The 27,132-nt window shown below is 41.1% G+C and overlaps 1 protein-coding gene across 9 annotated transcripts in view; it reads right to left on the bottom strand.

The window, feature by feature from the left end:
* Iws1 (interacts with SUPT6H, CTD assembly factor 1) overlaps positions 1–26,701 on the bottom strand; it is a 44,137-nt gene extending 17,436 nt beyond the window's left edge. For 8 of the 9 annotated variants that reach the window (XR_013046008.1, XR_006065897.2, XR_013046006.1 and 5 more), the window contains exons 1-12: positions 26,398–26,701; positions 24,295–24,410; positions 11,757–12,699; positions 8,335–8,527; positions 7,650–7,707; positions 7,129–7,226; positions 5,564–5,714; positions 4,369–4,451; positions 2,793–2,922; positions 1,805–1,922; positions 1,025–1,136; positions 413–469 (exon numbers count right to left, since the gene is read on the bottom strand). Coding sequence is in view for 4 of the 9 variants with exons in the window: in XM_015996657.3 (XP_015852143.1) it covers positions 413–469; positions 1,025–1,136; positions 1,805–1,922; positions 2,793–2,922; positions 4,369–4,451; positions 5,564–5,714; positions 7,129–7,226; positions 7,650–7,707; positions 8,335–8,527; positions 11,757–12,699; positions 24,295–24,410; positions 26,398–26,431 (2,093 nt within the window). In the remaining 5 variants the exon portion in view is untranslated. Of the gene's footprint in view, positions 1–412; positions 470–1,010; positions 1,137–1,804; positions 1,923–2,792; positions 2,923–4,368; positions 4,452–5,563; positions 5,715–7,128; positions 7,227–7,649; positions 7,708–8,334; positions 8,528–11,756; positions 12,700–24,294; positions 24,411–26,397 lie in introns of all 9 variants that reach the window. The other variant, XR_013046009.1, reaches the window with a different exon arrangement.
* Positions 26,702–27,132: the final 431 nt, after the last annotated feature.

Below are 27,132 nucleotides of genomic sequence, written 5' to 3'. Positions count from 1 at the left end.
CAGCCTGACCCTGGGCTCCTGCTGGTCCACACCTGCATCTCCAGGACTGTCTCTTACCACACCTGTCACCTCACACTGCCGCTGCTTCAGCACCCCCGCCATTCTGAAACCAGGATGGCACATGTGCCTACAAATCTTGGTCTATCTCCCTTCATGAAACTATACGTGACAACACGGGAAATTTTTAAGTTTCTTTTGTATTCTTTAAGCTTTAAATTAAAAGAATTCTATTACTTAGCAAGCAGCCACTAAATACTTGTTAAGTGAACTATTAATTTTTCAGAGCACCCAATATAAATTGAAAAAAATCACCCTTTATCAATGGGAACACATAATTTAATACTGTTCTTACAATGAAGTAAAACCAGAGATCCTCTATACATGCTAAGGAAAATCAAGGCAAAACTCTTACTTTTCCTCTCCTGTCAGCACCTTCTCCAAGTCTCTTCGCGGTGTCTGACCACCAGTGCTGGGAAAAGAACAAACAGTGAGATACTGGGATCTTAAATCCTTACAACTAGGAAAAGCACATCCAACTATCAAATTCATACCAAGGTAAGTGCCTTTATATCGAATCACAGAAAACGTGTGTGCATGTGCGGGAGTGCAGTGGTGGTCAGAGGGTAACTTTCCTTCCTGACTTCACTTGGGTTCTTGGGATCACTCAGGTTGCCAGACTTGCACAGCAACTGCCTTTACCTTCTAAACTGTCTTGCTGGCCTGAAAACTTTTTTAAAGTACTGTTCACCTTAATACTCATTCATGAAGCAGGTTTCATTCTGGGTGATCTACACTAACTATACTTGTAACTGATAACCCTGCCCTCAAGGAAGTATCCAGAAAACTGAAAAATTGAACCAACATTTTTTCCCCCTAGGGTTTTGGAACTGGGACTGAGAAAGTTGTTTTCTGCAAATGGCTAGAACACTCCAATCTCTAGCACTCCAGCACTGTGTCCCAGAAAGGTCCTCCCCCACACACTACATGAGATTCCACGCGTGCATTCCTACCTGTTCCCTCATACCTGCTCAGTCTCCGTCGCTGAGGCATTTGCTCCAGGTCCCTCTGCTCCCTTTCTTCTCTTGTCATTCCTTTGTAGTTTGAGGTGAGACCAAATATAGGCCGAGACCACTCGTCTGCAGTAAGGAAAATAGTAATTATTTAGTCTACAAAACAGCATTTCTCCTGGGTTGTTAAATAATCACACCCTAGTACTGGGCAGGTATTACAGGCATTTATAGAGCATTCCTTTTTAAAATGTGGAGCACAAGAAGGAGGAAAACAAACCTAGAGTTCATAATCAATATGTACCTTCAGTTAGGACCTAGACTTCTCTGGCATAAACAGGTGCAACCCACAGCAACAATGGCTTTCTTGACAGTAGTGCTCTCTACATAGCCTCTCATTTAATCTTTATAATAACCCCAAAAAACAAAGAATTACTAAAACCTCTTTATTACAGAGGTGGAGGCCAAGCTTGAAGATTAAGTCACTAGCCGAGGATTTGCAGGAAGGCGGTGGAGTCAGGACTGTGAACTAGGCATGTTTAATCCCGGGGCCTGCATTTTCCTCTCCCCATGTTCTTGGTGCACAGCTAGAAGACATATGCTTTTAATTGCTGTAGTTAATACCGGAAAGCATATTTAAATAAACCTAAGAGAGAAAAGTTAGTACCTGTACATAGGCACTGAAACTCTTCTATTCCACTTTACTAAATCATTTTAAACAAACACTGGTAAAAATATAGTTTTTACACATGCACATCTCTTCCTCTATAGACAAATAAAAAGCAAACTTTACATACTGATTAATTTCCCTGCCATATCCTTGTTGGACCTTGATTCCTTGGGGTGTTTATACAGATACATCACTGCTCGTCCAATCCCACTATGCTTCAGGGTCTCCTGGCTCACACTAGGTAGCTGGGGAACAAAAGCATGCATATTAACATAAAACATGCACAATATTAACAAAATACATGCATATTAATTACTCAGGTGCTAGGAGGCATGCTAATTTAGAGATCTTCAAGGCCTTATTTGTTCACATTAGAACTAACACAAAATTCCATTTTCAGGATCTCTAAAGACATGGAACATCCTTTGTGTTGACATCAAAAGTCAAGATTTCAGTATTAGTGAAGTAAAATATAATAATGCAAGGAAATACCAACTATGAATACTTAAGAGGACAGCAGTTCTGCCCAGGCCTTGGAATCCAACATACCTAAGCCTGAATCTATGCACAACCGCCAGCTAGCTGCATGACCTTAGATAAATCATGTACCTTGTCTTAGTTTCCTCATCTACAAAATGGAGGCAATATCCCTATCTTACAAGTTTATTGTGAAAGACCAATAAGCCAATACAAACACAAAGCATCTAACACAGTGTTTGACACACAGAGGTTCTTTCAAGTTTCTTCAGATGTTAAGCAGGGTATCCTAATCATACAAAAAGGGAACCCAATTAGAGATTCCAATTCAAGTTTATAATCTCTAAATGTAGTACACTTTCTACTTCAATTACCTCTCTACATGCTCACTACTGGACTGCTCTGCCAAGAAACCCATGGCTACACTAAGAACTCTTTCCTTGAAAACTGTCATTAACCAAATTTTACAAGGTTTTTCTTTTTATGTTCATTTTATTATGTATGGTCTCTTTTCCCAAAACCCCCTTTCTGGCAGACTGTAGCTACACAAATTTATAAGGAAATGGTACAAAATACAGGTCTTGACCACAGAAAAGCAACACATTAGATATTTAATGAATTAGGTCATCTGTGCTAACCTCTTGCAGAATCTTCAACAGTTCCTCCCGAATCTTCAGTGCAGGCAAACTCCTATCTGGTAGAGGTGAGAGCCATTCTTTGATGGCAGACATCACGCCACTGTCAATAAATGTTTCTTTAAGGTCCTGCCTGAAATAATGACGACAAATGTGATAATAATGCCAAGTCTATCACCCTCTGAGTTTACTTACATAGTGATGTTTCAAAAAACACTGCTTTAAAAAAATTATTTATATACTCAATATTTACTCAACCCCTTTCCTAGTTTCAAAAGCAGCATGAAAGTTAGCTTACACTTCAAAGGTAACTCACTAAGATATGCAGGTTTTACAAAACAGATTAAAACTGGTATCAATGATACAGATAGTCAAAAAAAGAGCCCAATTATTACAACTTAAAAAAAAAAAAAGAGGCTGGAGAGATGGCTCAGCAGTTAAGAGCACGGGTTGCTCTTCTAGAGGTCCTGAGTTCAATTCCCAGCACCCACATGGCAGCTCACACCTGTCTGTAACTCCAGTTCCAGGGGATTTGACACCCTCACACTAATGTCCATAAAGTAGAATTAAATAAATTATTAAAAAAAAAAAAAAACACACAACCTATAGTTCATTTCAGAGTGGGGAAAACAGAATTGTGCTGTTCTCTGACAGAAAACAAGGAAAATATAGTTTTCCTAGCAGGGGGAACAATATTTCAATCGAATACCATATTTAAATTCTGCTTTATGCAATGGAATGAATTAGAAAATTTGGCGATGGAGAAGTTTTCTAGTTGGATCCCCAGTGTGCTAAGGCATTTCTTCAACTATCAAAACAAGGCTGTGACTTTATAGAGAATTGTCCAACAAGGACTTGTGAAGACTGCCATTAAAGAAGAGCAATGACTGAGGAACAGGGTCAGATAAATCTACAGCACAGACAAGCTGCAAGCAATAGCTCCCAAGGCTTGCTGTTTCCTACTACCTTGGGAAAAATACATAAAGTTTACAAGGTCTCAATTGTCTATAAATGATAAAATTAGTAAATTTCCAGGTTTTCTTTAATAGAACCAGTTTTCTGTTTGTTCAAAAAGCACTAAGGCTTAAGAAAAATTCATGAACTGGGTGGTGGCAGAGCATGCCTTTAATCACAGCCCTCAGGAGGCAGAGGTGGGCAGATATCTGTGAGTTTGAAGTCAGTCTGGAAGTTCTAGGACAGCCAGGGCTACATAGAGAGATCTTGTCTCAAAAAACAAAGATTTATGAAGAACCATAATTGAGGAAAATTTACTCATCTCTAATTTTCTGTGGTCCAACAGAAGGCCATAATTATTCAATAGTTCTAAAACAATAGTGTACAGGTTGAATATAATTTTATAGGTCAGAATTTGTTTGCTTTCTTCTTGTTATTTTTCTCTTTGTAGCCTTGGTCGCCCAGGAACTCACTCTATAGATTAGACTGGCCTCAAAATCAGAGATCTACCTGTCTCTGCCTCCCGAGTGCTGGGATTAAAGGAGTGCATGCACCACCATCATCCAACTTGAATATCATTTTATTAAAAGGAAATTTTTTTTTCCCAAGAAAACAAAATACTTACTTTTTAAGGTGCATAACCACAGTAGGCAATAAAGTTAATTTTTTCAGTGCTGGCTTTTTTTGATTATTCAATTGCCTGTCTTCCTATTCAGAAAACAGAACACCCCCCCACAAAAAAAGGGTTTAAAATAAAGCAGCATTACTCTTAATATGCAATTATAACAACCACTACAATTCTGAACCTCAAAATAGTTATTCAAAGAAAGTATAATTTTCCTGAAAGAAAAGGATGAGCTATTTTACACAAAGCCAAACTCCTTATCTGTCTAGTCAATGAAACCCATAGTTACATTGTTTTTTAACTATCAGAACAGAGAGGGACGATTTCATTGATAGTACTGACAAGTCTTCAAGGTTTTGGAATTCACTCAAGGAACAAAATACAGCTGGGAAAGTCTGCTTTATCGTCAAGAATTATCTTTCCATAAGTAGGAGGGTAGGACCTATTGCCAAAAATATTACTTGGGTAATTTCTACTTTTTTTTAAAATCATAAAACACTATATTCTACAAATATACAACAGCGTATCCAATGTTCATTTCAACAAACAAACACAGGGTTGGTCTTCATTTAACTATACGTCTACCTATTTCTCCCTTCACCCTTGAACTGTTTCAAATAAATACAAGACAAATCATCAAAACACTGGGCTATCTCAGCAAGGGGCTGGTGGTGAAGCTCAGTCATCGAGCATTTGCCTTTGGCGGCCAAGTGCCTGGGTTCAGTCCCCAGCGCCTCAAAACAAAAAACAAAAGTACCTCTGCAAGTGTTTCTCAAGGATCAGAATTTAGTTTTTAAAAATATTTGCCAATTTTTAATAATTTGGATGGATACAGATATATATTTCCCAGTACACTGAGTCCGCTGCAATCTTTTGATCAGGGGCAAACCAACAAATGACTTTATGGCATATTTTATATTTGATTAGATATCAACCTTGGTAGTGGACCAGGAGCTATGACAACAAACCTCCCGTTCACTTAAAAAAGATTCAGTTTTAGTTACCATTTTTTTTTTCTAACCATGTGGCTAAATTTTGGAAATTAAGATTATTTACAGGATTAAAATTTAGCAAGTACATACTTTATTACAGAAAGCAAGATATCTTTTACAGCAGCCTAAGGTTTAAAGAAAGAAGATGCCACACCATCCATTTGGTGGGGGAAAGAGCAGGTAACCTAGAAGCAACATCTTACCTCCGCAGCTTCATTCATCTTTACGATCATGGCACTCACAACATCATCTGCATCACTAATAAAAGTGCCCCCATCTCGATTCCGTCTGCGTTTGCCACACATGCTCTTTTTCCGTTGTAACATCATCTCAAAATCCGACAGGAAGTCCATACTAGGCAGAAACACAAAATCAAGCTCTTTAATCACTCACCTTTAATTACAACTGAGAACACCAAATTGTCTAGTCTTCAGTCAAAGAAGTGCTATTTTGTTTTTTTTTTTTGTTGTTGTTTTTTTTTTTTTGAGACAGTTTCTCTACATAGCCCTGGCTATCCTAGAATGCACTCTGTAGAGCAGGCTGGCCTCAAACTCACAGATCCACCTGCCTCTGCCTCCCGAGGGCTGGGACTAAAGGCGTGCGCCACCATGCCTGGCGAAGTGCTACTTTTTAAAAAAGCTCAAATACGCATAACTTAATACCACAAGAACAGTGAACGAACCTTACACTTTATATCCAATTCCTGTTCTATAATACTGATAAATATGAATCACAAATAGGTCTCAGTTTTCCACACACCACATTCACATCTGTCACCTATTAGCTTGAGAACGAACATTTCAAGTCCTCAGTCAGGAGCATATTCAGTTGAGGTATACTGCTTTTTTAGGAATAGAAAATGTTCGATTATTTGAATATTTTTGTCTTATGAACCATGACTAGAAAAAAAATGGAAAAAAAAATCAACTGCTGCTGTTTAGTAATAAAGAGCACAACTCAAAACAAAGTTGACTATAGGCATGCTAAGTGCCTGACCTTTACAGCCCTTGTTACTTACACTTGATAGGATGTTACCTCATTCTGCCACATGCTAATAAATTCAAACTTCTAAAAGCAGCACCCTGCTTCTTAATTCTTGCACATCACTGAAAGTATTTCATACATTTCTTAAAGTATAAGCTTTACAACTGTGAGCAGTTGTAAAGAATAAATCACCCGGCTGGGCGGTGATGGCGCACGCCTGTAATCCCAGCACTCGGGAGGCAGAGGCAGGTGGATCTCTATGAGTTTAAGGCCAGCCTGGTCTACAGAGCTAGTCCAGGAAAGGCGCAAAGTTACACAGAGAAACCCTGTCTCGAAAAACAAAAAAAACAAAACAAAACAAAAGAATAAATCACCCTACTCATGGCATCATCTTTGTCTGGACATGGTTCACAACTATTTTAACAAAAGTAAGTCAATTATAATTAAAAAAGCATTTTGGTATTAACTTTAGATTTATTTCCCCTGCCACCCAAAATGAACTTTTTCCCCTCCCTGAAAAAATTTTTATATTGTTATTTTTTAGTAGAGTTTATCTTATAAGAAATAAATTAGAAATGTCATATAACCTATAATTTAAGACATCTGAGCATACAGCAAATAACAGCAAACAACTCCCTGACACTATTTGAGGAAGTGAAGGGAAAAAAAACAACACTCTTCCAAGTCTGGAAACCTAGATGAGAAACAGGAAAGCTCAATAGTCTTTACCGTCAAGACCTTTCTGGGGTCGAAATTTCTAAAAACTAACAACAAAAACACTCACTGCTTTCCTCTCTTTATGTTATCATCAGAATCGGAATCTTCCGCTTCTTTTAGCTGTGTTTCACTCTTCTCTTCCTCCAGATCTTCTTGGTTAAACCCCTAAAGGTACAGTAGTGAGTTAGCCCAGTTACCATAACCACCTACAGATCTCCTTCTGCAAACAACTCCCGATTTCTCACATTAAATAATATATCCACAACGGACAACGAGTACTGATTAGGCATCAAAAGGGGTGTAGCAAAAGCTCCCTCCTTAGGCACCAGTGTGGGGAGTTTGCTTGGTTCTCGAAAAGCCCATACTCATGTGAGCACTTTCATGCTTTAGTGTCTCCTTTTAGTATGCAGCGGTCAGCATACTATTCACAGAGAGTAGGAGATACAGTCCTGCACTTTCCAAATTCTATAACCTGAAATACTTTTATTCTTTGTAAGGCTATTTCACTTTGTACTATTTCACTGTAGTATTAGAGAACTGCTACCACAGAACGAAACAATTCAGTTAAAGGAACAGTCTTATACTTACTGTAAATTCCTCTTCCTCTTCATCACCAGATTCTCCAAATATATCTGCAATAAGATTTCTAGAAAACCAAATATAAAAGCACTCATCAGCTTTCTTATATTTGCATATGTACTGTTTTACAAACCAGGTATCATTTATGGGTCGTAAAATGAGCGACCTTAGGCATCAAGTTCAACAGGCTCTAACAAATGTATACACTCATATAACCAGTGCCCTAATGGAAGAAGCCCATTTCCCCACAGCCTTTTCTCATGTAGCACTCAACCCACAGGTGAGGGTGTTTTGTTTTGTTGTTTCAAATAATCTACTGACTGAGCCACACCCCCAGCCCCTTCCAGCCCTTTTAAATGAGCCTCCACCACCAACACCCAGAGATAACACGATCACTGACCCTAGCACCACGAATTCTGCCAGCTCTTAAATGTCATGTATTTGGAGCCATAACACATTCCTTTCAATCCCCTCTAGTCAACATATTATTTGAGACCCACTCATGGTGTAGTGTGTGGTAAAACTTCAGCACTGACCCTGACCCTAACTGAGACCCACTCATGGTGTAGTGTGTGGTAATACTTCAGCACTGAAGTCCTAAAGTCAAAGCCAAGCAGTTAGGCAGCTGAGGTTTTGCACCTCATAAAGCCCCTCTTTACTACTGAAGAGCCCTAGAAACCCCGTTCTCACTTACTCTTCTTCATTGCCTGATTCACTATCGCTCCCAAACAGATCCTTCTCTTCACTCTTCTTTACAGACGATTCTTCTTTCCCCACATCCTCTTCACTGTCAGATGCTACTGTCTTCTCTCTTTTACTTGATTTGTCTGATACAACATCACTATCAGAGTCGTCAGCATCAGAGACAACTCGACTCTTCTTTGCCGCTGTTAGAAAACACAATCATTCACGTTCTTTTGTTATGTGTTACTAATTGTAATGTGCTGTGAAAATGTGAGCACTGGAAAAAAAAATCAAATAGCTAACAACTGGTGTAGCTCAGTAGTAAAGCACTTGCCTAGCAAGCAAAAGGCCCTGGGGTTCTATTCTTGGCTCAAAAACATGTAAAAAGGCACAATGATAGTCATTTTATATATTTTCTGCTACTTTACCTAAGAAGGAGAGGCTAAATGATAAATCATCAATGTAAGTGAGCGTCAGTAAGCACCTTTCCTTTGGGGACTGAGAAAATTTGAATACAGTCTGCTGGGCAGAACGGACATCCTTTCTGTGCTGTGCAGCCTTCAATCTAAACTGTCAATTCCCCATGTTCCTTCTGGTAGTATCAGACTTCTGGGTCAGATGGTGGACCTGAGGCTGCTTCTGTGAAAACCAGTGAAGCCCAGATTTTAAATAAGAAAAAGCCGAGTGTACCTCAACAAGAGAAATAAAAGAAAGCTTGGGAAATCCTTGAAGGTAACGCAGGACTCTGGAAGGAACAGGAACAAAGACAAAGAATACAGAGCAGCCAGCCAAACACTTCCAAAAAGCAAGCTAGATGAAAGCCAGGTAGCCATACCCTCAGGGCAATCTACAGCTCTTATGAGCCCCAAAATCAGTTGGGGTTTATTAAGACAATGATTCTTCCAGAGGAAGAGAACCCATGAATCATAGGGCAACAGCCAGGCATAATCTTCAGAGAATCTTTGTTAAAAACTGAGCTACCCCAGGGGCCTGAAATCAGGAAGACCCATAGGTCTCGGAGTTGCGGTTTGGCTTGCCGCCACCCCTGCTGAGGGAGGGCCCAGAGAGGCAGTGATAGAAAGGAGGGCTGGATCGTAATGGACCAAAGGGTGCAGGCAGCAGAAGGCTGCATCAGGGTAGGAAGTGCATAAGAAAAGACAAGGAACAGATTCATCTGTGAGAGTTGCCCCAGAGTCTGATAGCTCTGAGCTAGAGGCCAGCAGTAGATCCAAATGTGGAACCATTTATCTGTTGTTCCCTGCTTTAGAGTCCAAGAACTTTGAAAGCCAAGAACTTGAGAGCCACAATTGCATCTGTCCAGCAGTGTGATCAGTACTCAGGAGGCCTTAAAAATAGGAACTTGGCCTGGCAGTGGTGAGGCATGCCTTTAATCCCAGAACTAGGGAGGCAGAGGCAAGTGGACCTGAGCTCTGAGTTCGAGGCCAGCCTGATAGAGTTCCAGGACAGTCAGGGCTACGCAGAAACCCTGTCTTGAAAAACAAACAAAAACCATGACAGAAAATGTCAGTGCTGTGGTTGCTTTCTACACTGCCAAGGAACGTAGAGCCTTCCCCATTCCAAGCCAGAACAGGCAGCCAATCTAGGTGGAACGTTTGGAGAGTCTGGTGAGCATTGAGAACCTGCCCAGTCCACAGACTATGTGGTATGCCAAGCTCAGTGTGGCCAATCAGAGGCTCTGATAAACCAAAATGAAAAACTGAAGATAACTTTGGCAGACATCAGATACCCAGACAAATCACAGAACACAGAAAACACACACACACACACACACACACACACACACACACACACACACACACACACACACACACCATAAACTAAGTTCAACTGACCCTCTCCTGTTCACAGAAGTGGCAATCTTCAATTTTTAAGGAGCCATAAAAAAAACTATGCCCATATGGCATCTTTTTTCATGTAATTTTTTTCTCCTCCACATTTAAGCAGGATTTTTTATTGTATTGAATTTTTAATTTCAGTTATTCTCCTTTACATATTCATTTAATTTGTTTATGCATTTTTATCACCACTGTTGAACAGCATTTCTTCTTCTCCTTAGTTTCCTATTTTTCCGCTTGGCCCCTGTGTCTCAGCCTTCCCTTACCCCATCAGGAGTAGTGCTCTGGCTTTACCTCGCTGGCTTACACAAACAAACAAACAAGAAAATCCAACACCCTTTAAAATTCCCATTCTTCCATTGATCTCAGTTTGTTTTGAACGTTCTCACTACTGAAGCATTTGTTTTGTCTTCAGCGTCGTCTATTATGCCTTCCCTCACCTCACTGACTCCCTCCACACTCGCCCTAGGGAGTTTCCCATTCACAGACCCTCCGCCCACTGGTGTATTAGGTGCAATGGCTAATCTCAAGCCTCTCTCTAGATCTCATGTGGTCTGATGATGTCACTGCTACAGCAGTCCGTCCCCTTCTCACTCACTGATACAGGACTGAGCCTTCAAGAGTAGACTGTTCAGTAAAATGACTGCCGTCCATAGACTAAGAAAGATATCCAAACCAATAAGTCCGTAAATCACCACAGAAATACAATACACATACTGAAGCAGCTAAAATGCCCGACAAAACTTTCAAAACTTTTCTGGTAAAAATGATCAATAACCTGAAAGGATACAGAGCAGATAAATTAAATCTACTCCCAGAGAGCTGAGTCAGCAACACACAGGAGAAAAAGTCTACAAAATAGATGAGAAATCTGAATGGAAAAAGCAATACAGAAGAAAAAGCAAGAAAACTTGAGATTTTAGGTGTGTGTAAGGGGGGATGTTAGAAACACAAACTCAGTGAATCAAATAATATGATGGTGTGTACAGTGTTTTCTCGTCTAACAACTGTCATTATAGAGGAATGTATTTCTTTATCTAAAGACAAGTTGCATAAAAAGGTATTAAGTAAAAAGTGTTACTTGTAAAAATGGAGTCTGGGGTAGCAAAGTTATGGTCTCTAAACAGAATCCCTCCAAACCCTCCTGTATGTGGGTATTCAACAAGGTTTAACATTTAACAAAGACAAGGACTTCTGAAGCTCATTTCCTGTCCAAGGGAAATGTGAATTAGCAGTCACAGAGAACCCCAGCTCAGAACTATTTTCTTCAGTGGTGGAGCCACTGGTAAGGTACGTGACTTCTGTAAAGTAAACCCAATAAAACTCATTTGATTATAAAAACAGGACAAAAACAAAAAATGTCCATAAGAAGGTATGAGGGAGCAGTGGGAGTGGGACAAGACAGGATAAACGAGGTTAAGTGTGATTAATATACTGTATACTTGTATGTGAAAAGGCCAGGATGAAATTAGCATTACAACTGATATACGCTAATAAAATATACCAGAAAAGGGTCCAACATTTCAGTTACAAACACAGACAACAAGGACAGCTATGGCCCGCTGTAACTCCTTACATGCTTTTTCTTCGTCCTCACTATCAGAGAGCACGGCAGCCTTCCGCTTTGCCACTTTCTCCTCGTCCCCCTCCTTCTCCTCATCTTCATCACTGTCCATTTTCTGCCTTTTCGGTTCCTCCTCCTCACTGTCTGAGCTGTGGAGTCTTTTTCTGTCTGTATGGCCCTCTGACTCATTCTGCATTCCCGAATCTTCCCTCTTATTCTCTCCATCACTGTCATCTGACTCGGGCTTGTCTTTGTGTCTGGAGGCATCCTCAGCTTCCGAATCACTAGCAGGTCCTTTCTGAGGCTCCTCGCTTTCCGAGTCGCTGACTCGGGGTTTGGGAAGCTCCTCACTTTCTGAGTCACTGGCCTGTGGCCTTGGAGGATCCTCGCTTTCCGAGTCACTGACTCGGGGTTTGGGAAGCTCCTCACTTTCCGAGTCACTGGCCTGTGGCCTTGGAGGATCCTCACTTTCCGAGTCGCTGACTCGGGGTTTGGGAAGCTCCTCGCTTTCTGAGTCACTGGCCTGTGGCCTTGAAGGATCCTCGCTTTCTGAGTCACTGATCCGAGGTTTGGGAGGCTCCTCATTTTCTGAGTCACTGGCCTGGGGTCTTGGGGGATCTTCGCTGTCAGACTCGCTGACCTGAGGCTGCAGAGTGTCCTCGGCTTCAGAGTCACTGGCAGCAGGTTTTCTAACCTCTTCCTTTTCGGAGTCACTTGCATGCCCATTAAGAAGCTCTTCGTTTTCAGAGTCGCTCCCATGCTGGTTGACATCTTCGTTTTCAGAATCACTGGCAGGAGACTCTGCATGCTCCTCAGATTCAGAGTCACTGTCCTTTGGCCTGTGAAGTTCCTCACTTTCCGAGTCACTGGCATTAAGATTGGAGGGCTTATCATTCTCAGAGTCTGTTCCATTATGTCTCTTGTTCAAGCCATCTTCTCGGTCACTAGTTTCATTCTGAAAACAAGGAAAAATTAGCACTGTCAAAAAAAAAGTAGTGCAACCTTAAAATTCTTCAGCAGTTTTTTTAAAATGTAGGAATATGTGTATACTTAAAGAAGATTGTTCATCCTATACAATAAAGAAACATCACTTTAACCTAAGGCCAGTCTGTGAAATGGATTGTCATAGTCTGATTCCCAAAGAGAAGTATAACCAAATCTGTAAAGCATACTCCTATATGGAGAGGCCTCTATTTTTAAAAACAGCCTTAACTCCTCATATAATTCTAGTTACCCATAGAAATATAAGCAAACATACAACCAAGTTTTTCACAAAGGTATAATCCCGAGTTTATAAAATTAGCATTATTTTAAGGAAAAAAGCTTTAATATAAAAACTTTAATTATTCAAATAGTCAAACAGAATATATTCATTCACCCATGAAAATCTCAACAAACTAAAAGCCAGCATTATACCTGGCTGTTTCCTGTTGGTTCACTTTTTCTTCATAACAAGAAAACAGGCTTCCTTGTAAACAGAGGATGTGGTGTACACCTGTCAGCACTCAGGAGGCTGAGGCAGGACAGATATGAGCTTGAGGCCTGCCTGGGCTATAAAGTAAGAGACCCTGTGTCCAAAAAAAAAAAAAAAAAAAAGAGCGGGGGCAGGGATGAGAAGGAATGGTAGAGAGGAAGGAATATGGGGAATATGGGGAGGGATAACTAATACTTAAGGCTTTTTGAAAAAGTCATATGGGGGCTGGAGAGATGGCTCAGAGGTTAAGAGCACTGCTTGTTCTTCCAAAGGTCCTGAGTTCAATTCCCAGCAACCACATGGTGGCTCACAACCATCTGTAATGAGATCTAGTGTCTTCTTCTGGCTTGCAGGGATATGTGCAGACATAACACTGTATACATAATAAATAAATAGATCTTAAAACAAGAAAAAGTCATATGGAAACCTATTACTGTAGAAGCTTCCTAGAATATATAGACATATAAAGAAGAGTTTAAATGGAACTAGTATATAACAGTGTGACAATACACTAACTGGATACCACATGCTACCAAATAAAAACCCAGTACCAAGAACAGGATTTCTTTTTGAATAACTCTTTCAAAATAAAGTCCAAGCCAGCCATGGTGGAACAAACTTGAAACCCCAGAATTAAGGGGTAAAGGAGAGCCACACATTCAAGGCTAGTCAGGGATATACAGTGAAGAATAGGCTAGCCAGGGCTACATAGCAAGACTTCAGAGACACAAACAATATATTAGTTACTTCTCTTCTGTTGTGATTCCAGCACCGTCATCTTCAGCAGGCATGCATGCAAGGTACTGGAGCAGCACCCGAGTGCTCACATCTCTGCCCACAAACAGGAAGCAAAGAGCTCTAATTCAAAATGGCACCAGACTTATGAAGCCTCAAAACCTACCCCCAGTGACATACTACCTCCAAGAAGGCCATACTGTCTACTTCTTCCCAAATAGCCACCAACTGAGCACCAAGTGTTGAAGAGAGTTATAGTGGATCACCAAAGTCAAACCACAATAGACGCAGAGAGAAACAAGGTTCAAGTTACAAACGTGATATATACATCATATAAAAATGATGAAAAGATAAAAATTAAACATGCCAAAAACAAGTATTTTAAGATTTATAGTCTAGAACCTCAATTTTATTTTTAGAACCTCAATTTCCAATAAAATATTCTGTCCTAAAAAGTGTAAGGAGAAGCTCAGTAGCATGGCTCAATGGGAAGGTCACTTGCTACCAAGCCTAGTAACTCTGAGTTTGGTCCCCAGAATCCACATGGTAGGAGAGAAATGACTTCTCCAAGTTGTCCTCTTGTCCTCTAACCTACAGATACCTACCTACACACACACACACACACACACACACACACACACACACACACACACACACACACACACACACACACCCCAAAATCCCCCAAAAGAGGTAAGAGAGCTAGGTCTTAAAGTGTACAGATGTAGCAGTTGGTACCACAGGACATTAACTCAAGATTAACATGCTACAGGTTATTTCAAAACAGAGATAATTGGGTCTTTCCCTGAAGTACCATCAATAGTGTGACATGGCTCTAACTACTAAGCCCTAAACTTCAACGTAAAAAAACAAAAACAAAAACAAAAAGCCCAAATTTTAGTTGTGTATGGTGGCATGTACCTTTAATTACAGAATTCAGGAAGCAGAGGTAGGTGGTTAGTTTGAGGCCATCTAGGGCTACATATTGAGATTTGGGAGGGAAAATAAATAAATAAATAAAAAGCCTAAAATTTAAATACCTCAGAGCGACAAGCTAACTGGCCCAAGGAAGTTGGATGTGACTTAACTCACAGCGGTTAACAGGCAACACAGAAGCACTAGGAGACAACATGAGCGGGTAGCCCTCCCAGAGTATATCTGCTACCCTCTAGCCTAGATTTCCTAACACATGGGATATGCACTGCAAAATAAGCAACTATTTTTTTTATTTATTTATTTTTTAAATTACACTCATGATATTAATCACATTTGTGGTATTCATAGATTACATTCGCAGTATTCATTCAATTATATATATATATATATATATATATATATATATATATATAATTTTAAATGTCAAATGTCATTTCTTGAAGGGGGTAGGAGGTGGTAATTACAGGCTTAAAGCACAATGGGAGGACCCCGGAGGAGGACAGAAGTTTGCTACTGATGGTTTACAATCTTGCATCTAAGCTGTTAACGCCCATTATTCATGATATATAGACAAGGAACTTCCCTTAAGCATTCAGGAGGGTGGAACCTGGTAGGGAATTAGCATTGGGAGGATATCAGGGTCAAAGTCTGCAAGCATGGCAACAGTTACCCAAAACGAGGGCCAGGACCCTGCAGGTCCCCCTTTTACTAAAAAATGAGCTTCTGACTTGGGTTGCATGGGACGTCAGCAGGTCACCTTACCCGTCATGGAGACGCCTGCCCAGGCCACACAGGTGCTCTGTCTTAGGTTGGTGAGTGCCCCCCAGGAATTACCCGTCTCTGAATACTCACAAAATAAGCAACTATTACAAGGACATTACACAGGATACCAACTATGAAACATGAATTACTATCAATTTAAAATTTTACTTATTTTTTTTGAAACAGGATTTCACTATGTAGCTCTGGCTGTCCTGGAACTTGCCATGTTGACCAGGCTGGCCTTGAACTCACAGAGACGCTTCTGTCTGTGCCTCCTAAGTGCTAAGATTAAAGGTGTGCTCCACCACACTTGGCTCCTATCATTTTTAGCTTCATAAACACCTGGGCATTCATTCATTATGTAGCATGAAGGGAAGAAAAAGATCAATAGCCCCAGCCAAAAAAGCTAGTTCTGGCCATAGGCACACAACACATCTTCTATCTTAGAACCTGGAAGGCAGAATCACTCAGATCTCTGTAAGCTTAAGGCCAGCCTGATCTAAATAGTGGAGTTCCAGGCTAGCCAGAGCTACATGGTGAGACCCTGTCTCAAAACAAACACAACCAAAAAGAAAAAAGAGGAAGAACTAGTAAATAGACTCAAACAGAGGGTAAAGACATTACAGAATTTGAGAAGACTGTATTAAACATTATATAGCTAAAAGGTCTGAAAGTTATTAAAATACTTTAAATTTTTGGGCCATTTTTAGCAATCAAACTGAAAACTTAAACTTTTTTTTTTAAATAGAAAACAGAAACAAGTATAAGAACATTACAAATTGTCACTGAAGTTTCTTTTCTTTCTTTCTTTTTTGATTTTTTTGAGACAGGGCTTCTCTGTGTAACAGCCTTGGCTGTCCTGGAACTCACTTTGTAGACCAGGCTGGCTTTGAACTCACAAAGATCTGCCTGTCTCCCCCTCTTGAGTGCTGGGATTAATGTGTACACCACCACTGCCTGGCCAAAATTTCTTAAAACACAACACACCCCCACTCCAACCAGGGCCAAGTATCCAAGATTGGCCTCAAACTTACTACGTAGCTAAATGACTTTGAACTTCTAATCCTTCTTGATTCTACCTCCTGAAGGCTGGGATTACAATCGCACACAACTACATCCAGTTTATACAGTACTAGGAATTGTACTCCTAGGAACTGGAGGGGATTATAACGTTCTAAGCAAGCACTCTATCAATTGAGCTACATCCCCAGACCAAATGTCATCTTTTTTTTTTTTTTTTTTTTTTAAAGATTTATTTATTTATTATGTATACAGAGGAGGGCACCAGATCTCATTACAGATGGTTGTGAGCCACCATGTGGTTGCTGGGAATTGAACTCAGGACCTCTGGAAGAGCAGTCGGTGCTCTTAACCTCTGAGCCATCTCTCCAGCCCCCCAAATGTCATCTTTTTAACAAGCAAAAAATTCCCACTTAGAACTGTCAGAAAACCAAGCACTTTGAGGATCTTAGGAAGCTTTAGAAATGTCTGTATCTTAAGTTTTCTTTGCAACCATTCACACTGCATTTATAAATAACTATTGGTTATCTATCATAACCATATTGTTCATTTCAGCATTCAAATAGCAATCATGCTGTTACAGATTAGGTCCACAGCACATAACAGAAATAATGGACATTTCAGTTGTGAGCCTCAGCCTTTAACTGCTGAGCCACCTCTCAGCCTGAATTAATATTCTTAAAGTGAAAAGAAAATAGCTGTAAAGCAATGGTTTGTAATATGAGGGGAGGGAAAGGAAAAGAAGGGAGAGTCTTTATTAAATATCACAATTCTATCAGTCCAATGTAAGCTCCCAGGGAGAATTGCAATGTTTTAAAAATTCAAGTTTTACCAACCAGGTGGTGGTGGCATACACCTTTTATCCTAGCACTTAGGAGGCAGAGGCAGGTGGATCTCTGTGAGATCGAGGACAGCCTGGTCTATAGAATGAGTTCCAGGACAGCCAGGGCTACACAGAGAAACCCTGTCTTGAAAAACAAAACAAACAAACAAAAAACTTGGCAGCCATAAAGCTTGGCAAAAAACGCTCATGAAGCCTTTTCCATCCTTCTCTCTGCACAGAATAGATTTTGTGCAACATAATGTGAAAGTTAAGAACAGAGATTTTAGAGTCACAGAACCTGGGAAACCACAGACCTGCCATTTTCCATCATGTGACCTAGAAAAACATGCTTAGTGCCTCAGAGCCTCTGTCAGAAACAGGAATTATACTTTAAAGGGCTGCTCTGAACATTAAATGCATGAAAAGCTGCTAATAACAAAACCTTACTACTTACAATTATTAATTATACAATCGTTCAAGACAGAGCACAAACTTATCTTATATGATAGTAGAGCTAGTCATTCCTCTGTCATATCCCCCCACAGTATCTTCTATTTTTACATCACCCAAAATGAGACTCCACCTCTTTTCCAAGTCAAAAATTTTAAATTTATTTTATATGCATTGGCGGTGTGTGTGTGTGTGTGTGTGTGTGTGTGTGTGTGTGTGTGTGTGTGTGTGTGTTTGCCTGCCTGCAGAGCCAGAAGAGGGCATCAGATCCCCTGGAACTGGAGTTATAGGTGGCTGTGAGCCACCATGTGGGTCCTGAGAATAGAACCTGTGTCCTCTGTAAGGCAATAAGTGCTCTAAATCACTGAACCATCTCTCTAGACCCCCATTTTGACAACATTTTATAAAATTCATGGAACAGTACTTGTATAAAACACCACACAAAGGGGGTCAGGATGATGGCTCAATGGTTAAGAGCACTTCCAGGAGATGTAGGTTCAGTTCCTAGCACTCACATGGTGGCTCACAACTATCTGTAACTCCAGTTTCAGGAGATCTGATGCTCTCTTCTGGCCTCCAAGGGCACTGCATTCATGTGGTGCAAAAACATAAATGGAAGTTGAACATACACATAAAATTAAAAAATAAATTTTTAGGGCCAGGCGGTGGTAGTACATGATGCCTTTAATCCCAGCACTTGGGAGGCAGAGCCAGGCAGATTTCTGTGAGTTCGAGGCCAGCCTGGTCTACACAGTGAGATCCAGGACAGGCAACAAAACTACACAGAGAAACCCTGTCTCAGGGGAAAAAAAATTAAGCTGGGTGATGGCACAAACCTTTAATCCCAGCACTGGGGAAGAGGCAGATGGATCTCAATGATTTGAGGGCAGCCTGTTCTACAGAGCAAGTTCCAGGCTAGCAATAGAGTGAGACTATTTCAAATACAAAGTTCACTCAAACTTGCCAGGGAGTACACAATTTGAAAATATCCCGGGTTTTTCAGAAAGCCATTAAGATGGATCTAGAAGAGTTTCAAACAGCAGTAACTACCCTGTGTACTCATTCACTCCTCAGAATGGGCCAGTGGAGGTCAATGACCTTCAGCCAGGAATCTCCAGTCTCCTCTCAATCAGGCAAAAAGTAAATCTTATGGTGGAGATGGTAACTAAGGCTATTTTCACAGAAACCTGTGGCCACTCCATGGTGTGGTCAGACCAATCTGGTCACCACTGATTAAATCCCATTGACTGGTTGATAACTGTTGCTACTGATATACACTCAACTCTCAAAAGTAAAAGGTAAGGGAGGTTTGGGGCCCAACACTGAATGGGGAGGCACATGAGCATTAATGACACCTGATACTTTATTTCCTGTCAAATGTTTGCAGAGATCATTTTTAATATGGAAAGGTATTGAGAGCCAGAAAAAGTAGTAGAAACAAAGTCAAACGAGGACCTCCAGAAGGCACTAGACTTTACTGATCTCCCAGTGAAAGCAGTGGGATCAAATTTAAAGTCTCTGGAAAAGGTCTCCAGGGCAAAGAGACATAAAATTCCTAAAATCAGCAAGAGGCCAGAGTCCGCAATACCTGAACCAAGACCACTTTCTTTCCAATCTCAATGCTTATGATTCTAACGTAGAGATTCTATTCTAGACCATCCAATTACATACTCAGGCCCTCCTACCCCCACCCTCAGTGGGACAGCTTTCTTTCTAGAGGAAGCAAGATACCCTGCCTTAAGATGACTTTGTGGAGGCTAAATCCTGGGTGAATGCATTCCAGATCAGGGGTCCTGTCTTCTGTCTCATTATTAATCAAAGGCCATACCTTTGGCACAGCATTTAGAAAATACAAGGGCTCTTGTCGCCAGCTTATAAGAATATGACAATGAGCTACCTCATCCCTGGCTCTTGCTGAGAGCTCAGCTTCCATAGCTGTGGTGTCAGCCAGGGGAAATTCATCATTTTCCCACCACTAGTTTCAGAGTCCTAGAGAAAGAAAACATAGGCTTAAACTAAATCATTCCTGGTCACTCCCAAAGAAATGGACTTCATATATAAGTAGACTTGAAGAAATTGTGGCAGAAGGCACTTGGAAGGGATTCAGACAGAGGCTACACTAGCTACACTTAGGCCAGTTAGTTTGTAGGGCTGCACCAGGGACTACAGCCAGGAAGGGGGCTAAAGCGATGGCTCAGGAGATGAGAGACCTGGTGCTCTACCAGAGAACCTGGGTTTGACTGCCTCAAAACTCCAATTCCAAGGGATTCGATACACTCTTCTGGCTCTGCAGGTACCAGGAATGCATCTGGTGCAGGCAAAACACACATAAATAATAACAAAAAGAGACAGCTAGGAGTTGTCATTCTGGAATCACACTGTTCTTAGAAACTATTCATTCCAAAGAGCCAGAATTTGGTGGGATTATTTTATAAAGCAATATATGCCACAATGCATTATTCAAAACAGTGTAAACAAGGGACAACAAGGAAGTTCAGTAGCCTGGTGTAGTGAAGGAAAAAAAGGAGCTTTGACCTTCTACATGCCAACAGTTAGAGGATCGCTGAATAAGCACTCGACTGCAAACATGAAGAAACTAACAGTACCTTATGTACTATGTAGCGAGGTCCAGAATGGGCCTTTGTCATTATTTCCCAAACATAGCATTCCAACTATATAGGTATGGAAAGTAGTCTAGCAACAACCAAAAGCATAGAGAACAAAGTGCCTATTACACAAAAACTATACCTTAAAAAGAATTATTTTTGAGATGAGGAACGGACTAGTAGCCCTCCTCTTTTCCAAAGTGCTAGAATTTCAGGCATGAGCCACCAGGCCTGGCTTGCTATTTTAAATGTTACTTTTTGGTGCTGAAACTCCAACCCAAGGTTTCATGCATGGCAAGAACACGCACCACCACTAAGCTATCCCCATCACTGGTGTCATTTATATAATAAGCAATGTGAGCATCCTTGATGGCAGGGATCAATTTCCATGGACAAAGGGATGACTGTACTTTTATATCCATATTATGAAGTCATTAAAACTACCCTCAGTGAGATTTTCTTAATGACATAGAAAACTACTTAATATGCTATCTTAAGCAAAGAGATAATATACAGACACAAAATGTACATAATATCTTAAGTAACTTAAAAGTACTTAAGTAACTTATGTGCACAGGAAGGGGGCTAATATGTAGGAAAATAACCTCAAAAAAAAATCTCTACAAGTCACTTCTGAGACAGTAGCATGTTGATCTTAATTTCTTCTTTAAAATAATTCAATTTCCAAGTTTTCACATGTACATTTACTTATTTAGGATACGTACTAGTACAGATAAGCAGTTGTCACTGTTTAACACTAAGTATGAGGTTGAGAATAGCCACCTTAACAGGTTCTAAGCTGACACAGTTAATACTGTCCCAAGGCAGAAACGTAAAACGCCATGATAGATGGTTCAGCAGCCAAGAACACTGGCTGTTCTTTCAGAGGACCTGTGTTCAATTCCTAGCACCCACATGGTGTCTGTACCTCTAGTCCTAGGATCTAATACCCTCTTCCAGACTCTGCAGGCAGCAGGCACACACTCAGTATACAGACATACATGCAGGCAAACCACCCATACACACACACACACACACACACACACACACACACACACACACACACACACACACTAAGATGGAAAAAAAGCTACATGTTAAAAGTACTGCAAAGATTTACACTGTCAATAATTCTTTTTTTTTTTATTTTTTTTTTTTTTAAGATTTATTTATTACATATACAGTGTTCTGCCTGCATGTATGCCTGCAGGGCAGATGAGGGCACCAGATCTCATTACAGATGGTTTTGAGCCATCATGTGGGTGCTGGGAATTGAACTCAGGACCTCTGGAAGAACAGTCAGTACTCTTAACCCCTGAGCCATCTCTCCAGCCCCACTGTCAATAATTCTTGCCAAGAGTGATGGCACAAACCTTTAACCCCAGCACTCGGGAGGCAAAGGCAGGTGGATCTGTGAGTTCAAGGCCACCCTGGTCTACAAAGCAAGTTTCAGACAACCAGGGCTGTTACACAGAGAAATCCTGTCTCAAACAAAACAAGTTAAAAATTTTACTTTTAGGGGCTGGAGAAATGGCTCAGTGGTTAAGAGCATGAGTTGCTTATCCAGAGGACACAGGTTCAATTCCCAACACCCAACTGGCTGCTCAGAACTGTCTGTAACTCCAGTTCCAGGGGACCTGATGACCCCTTCTGGCCTCTGAAGGCATCAAGCATACACATGGTGCATGGACATACACAGAGGCAAAACACCCATACACATAAAATATAAAGAAATCTTACTTTTATTATTTGTGTGTGTGTGTTTGTGTTTGTGTTTGTGTTTGTGTGTAGGCGCGCGTGCACACACGCCTCTAAAGGCCAGAAAGGATCCCAGATTCCTTGAAGCTAGAGGCACACCTGACAAGGGTATGCCACCTGAACTTGGGTCCTTTTAGAATAGCAGCAGGTTCTTTTAACCACTGCACCATCTTCTCAATCCCTACACTATTAATAATTCTTACCTGTCATTAATTTAAAATAGAACTTAACTTACTTAATAGTCTCTAAAACACTGAATGACATCAAAATACCTAAATAACAAACCATTCTAGAACTTGTAATTTGCTCTCTGACCTTCCATGCCCCTTAGAGATTACAATCCCTACACTTGCTCTTGGTGTCCCTTGAGGACTTTAAACATACTGTCACTGGAGGCAATGGCAGGAATGTTCTTCCCCTAGAGACACATGCCTACCTGGCTATTTCCTTGGCCTCCTTCCCCAACCATTCCCTTCAAATAGACCTCCTTTGTAATAAGGCCTACATGGACCTACTCAACATGGAAGACTACCTTCCATTTTTGTACCCTACATTGCTCTAATTCTGTTCTATTTGTCACTTTCTAACAAACGATACAATTTATGTATACATACACATTATATACATATAAAGTATACACACACATATATAGTTTAATGTCTCTTTCTACTGGAAAAATAAGCCCAATAATGGAATTTTGACTTTAAGTCATGCGTATGTCCAAAGCACCTTTAAAAAAAGCATGACACACAGCAAGTGCTCAACAAATTAAGTTCAATGTATACATGAATGATGTTAATGTATAAACTGAAAAATGACATGACTGTAATGAGAGTCAATACAATTTCTAAGACATATCTACTACGTAAAATTAGACCATTTTCTATGCTTATGTAACAAATGTCAGTCATAAAATTCTTGGAAAATACATCCACCTTTATCATTCCTATTTCTTTTAGTGTACATCTACTGAAGACTTATACTGATTTATTGGAAAGGTACAATTTTATGTTGTTAATACTAAGAGAGGCTATATGACTAGAAAGGTATACTAAGTAGTTTCAAAAATATTTGGGACAAATATTAAAATGTATACAAAATTCACCACTATGTGGTCACTAAACTAAAACAGCTTTTAAAACTACTTTTGCCATAAGTACAGTTGACATGCCTGTAATCCCAGCTACATGGAAGGCTGCTAAAGCAGAAGAATCAAAAAGTTCACGACCAGCCTGGGTTACATAAAGAGAGTTCAAGGCTCAGCCTTGAATTTAGTAAGATTCTGCCTTAAAAGTAAAAATAGGGCTGGTATGAGATGGCTCCGTGGGTAAAGGCATTCATTTGCCACAACCTAAATTCAACCCTCAGATTCCACTTGGTGGAAGGAGAGAACTAATTCCTGCAAATTGTCCTCAGACCTCCACACCATGGCACGCCCAGCCCTCACCCCTAAATAAATACAATGAAAAAGAAAAAGGTAACTCGGTGGTAGTGTTTACTTTCCTAGCAGATGCAAAGCTCTGGGTTTAATCCCAAGCAACACAATAACAAAACAAAACAAACACAGTAAAACAGTGCATCTGAGTTACAGCCCTAGACCTTGCCAAAGATCCAACAAGTCTAATTCCTGACACAAACTAATAAATTTTATCTCCCCTGACTATTTCAAGTGGTATTGTTGACTGCAAATGCTTACTGCTCTTGCCAGATATTATTTAGGGATGGTGAAGCCTACTAACAGATCATACTCTGAATAAACAGGCATAGCTGAAAAAAGTGCCTAGTATTTAAAATCTGACCCACCACAACTTTTTCCCGTGATTATCAGTGACCAGACCATCCCTATTCATTTGAAAATAATCTTCTATTAATTTATACCCTTTACGTTCAGGGATGAAAGCCTAAAGGCTGAGGCAATCTCTAAAACTCCCAAATAAAACAGGTGCCACAGAAATGTAAGGAAAAGCCTCCCCAAAGACACTGTACCTCTGAATGCCGGTCTATACTTCCAGTGTCGGATCCAGAGTGCTGCTCATTTACATCATCCTCACCATCTGATCCTGAATCCCGCTCATCCTGTACTGGGGTAGCACCACCATCATCTGCTTAAAAACAAAACAAAAACCTCACTTAGGGTGTTAGATAGATGATATCTGTAATAATGTTTATGATTACAGTTAAAATGAACATCCACAATTAAGATGAGCACACCTAATATAAAAGCCAAAAGTTACTACTATTGAAGAAGCATAGCTACTGAAGCAAATGTTCTGAAGAAAACAACAGAACACTCACATAAACACCAACAACTAATACCATGTAATGTGGCACATAGAGCAATGAAAACATTTCATAAAGGCGAAGCCTAGAAAAACCACTAAATGCCAAGTCAAAATCATCTAAATAATAGTTTCAATTTTTATTGTCTATCTCTCCAGGGCACTGACCATGCTCTAATGCACTATATGACTTAACAAGTTATTTTGTTTACTATGGACTTTTTTTTGATTCATAACTGAATCTCTGGAGGCCAGAATACTGTCTGTTACATGGTATACAGGAAGTGCTTATTTATAAATGGAGAGCACAAGGAACTTTAGCCCAGAAATACTGAAAATTCAATTAATTATAAACTATAATTTTATAGAATAAATAGTAAATATGAACTGTCACCTAACCTTAACCAACACCTTAAAAATACAAAGTAAAAGTATCCGAGAGGTATTTAGGGATACTAAAAAACACGACTTGATTAGCAGTTTAAGAAATAAGTAAAAAAAAATAAATAAAAATTAAATAAACAGTCAACTACAAGAAAGCCAAAACTGCAGTATAAAAATGGATGACTTTCATGCTGATGAGATATTCTATTCATCTAAAGGGTAAAGTTTATAGCTGGGCATGGCGCAGGCCTCTAATCCCAGTGCTGGGGAGGTGGATACAGAGGCAGGAGGATCTCTGTGAGCAAATTCCAGGACAGCCAAGGCTGCACAGAGAAAACCTGTCTTGAAAAACAAACAAAAAGCCAGACATGAATAATTAATAATAATAACAACAGCTAAAAACACACCTTTAATCCTAGCATTAGGGAGGTGGAGACAGGCTGATCTCTGATCTCTGAGGATTCCAGGCCAGTCTAGTCTACAACGTGAGTTTCAGGCCAGCCAGGGCTACAGAGTGAGACTGTCTCAAAAAACAAAAAAACAAAAACAAAACCAACAACAACCAAAACAAAGAATGGTGTATTAGGGAATTGCTGCCTTTGTGCTACCTCAATTTTTCTTCTAACACAACCTACCTACGAACCATATTACACTGAATTTTTTAAACTTCATTTTAAAATGCCAATGAACTGAAAAATATTTTGAAAACGTGAAAAAAATGTTTTAAGCAAAACAGCAGCGGAGGTCCAGGACGACAGAGTCTGTCATCATCACTGTTAGGTCATTAGCAATTGAAGTCAAAACAGAAAACAGCTTAATTCTTAACCATCTATTATTGCAGTACTTTCGATACAGAAAGTCCAAAAGAAATCAGCACACAGCTGTTTTACCCCAGGCAGGCCCTTGCCTTGTTCATCTTTACACCTAACGTGCCCTAGCATAAAAGTGGAGCCGATTTAGTGTAGAAGGTACGAATGTCACTCTAAGTACCAGGGACTCGCCCTTTGCTTTAAAAAATACGCATGTAAACTTAAAGAACCTGCGCTTTCTTCCCGGGAAGCCAGTATTACGGGAGACATTAAACTAGCCCTAACTGGTAAAAAAAAAAAAAAGAGTCTAGGAAGGATCCCCGTCCCCCACCGAGCAGTTTCTTAGGATCCTGGAAAAAAAAAACTCAACTCCTGACAATCCCCGTAAAAGGACAGACCTGCCCCCTGGGAGACAGCCGCGACAACTTGAGCGAAAACCCTTGGTCACCCGGGACGACACATGCCCTGAAGACGTCCCTCTGCGGGGCTCCAGCTCCCGCCCCGCCTCGCCGGGACACCGGAGGAGGCAGGAAGGGGACATCGCCCCCCTCTCCGCCCCGGGGGGCCTCCTCTGCCCTCCCGGCCGGCGCAGCGCGGTCCCAGCCGCCCCGACCCACCTGACTGGTCCCCGCTGTAGTACTCGGAGTCCATGGCAGGCGGGCTCTCGGCGGGGAGTGTCCGCGACACGCGCCGCCCCCGTCGCGTCCTTCCCGGCGGGGTGACCTCCCTCGGCTGCGCCGCCGCGCTCCCGCCCGGTCCGGGAGCCCCGGAGAAGTCGGCAGCGGCGGGCCAAGGCGAGGCTTCGCCCCGGAGAAGCCCAGCAGCGAGCAGCCCGGGCCGGACCTCACAGGCCGGCAAAGTGAAGCTCGGCGCGCAACTTCCCAGAAGCACCTCTGGGGCCAAAATGGCGCCTGCCCCGCGACCCTCAAAGAGACGCGACGCGCAGGCGCCGTCACCCTCCCGTCGGCCAATCAGAAGGTGCGGTGCCAATGTGACGTCACGGCAGCGTCGGGGAAGGAGCCTGCTGGGAGAGTGGCGTGGGAGCGGGAAGTTCGGCTGTGCTTAAATGCCGACCGCGAGCCGGATTTGGATGTCTGTCTCCAGTGGGGGTAATGGTACTCGCTGGGCTCTGTGTCCGAGCTTGCTGTGAGGAACATTTGAGTTTCTGCGAAAAAGGAAAACCCGCTAAAATTACATTTTTTTTTTTTTTTTATTTTTCGAGACAGGGTTTCTCTGTGTAGCTTTGCGCCTTTCCTGGAACTCACTCTGTAGCCCAGGCTGGCCTCGAACTCACAGAGATCCGCCTGCCTCTGCCTCCCGAGTGCTGGGATTAAAGGCGTGTGCCACCACCG

This window comes from Peromyscus maniculatus, chromosome 19 (assembly GCF_049852395.1).
Source record: "Peromyscus maniculatus bairdii isolate BWxNUB_F1_BW_parent chromosome 19, HU_Pman_BW_mat_3.1, whole genome shotgun sequence".
NCBI classification, from domain to species: Eukaryota; Metazoa; Chordata; class Mammalia; order Rodentia; family Cricetidae; genus Peromyscus; species Peromyscus maniculatus.
This window is presented reverse-complemented; position numbering and strand designations above follow the sequence as displayed.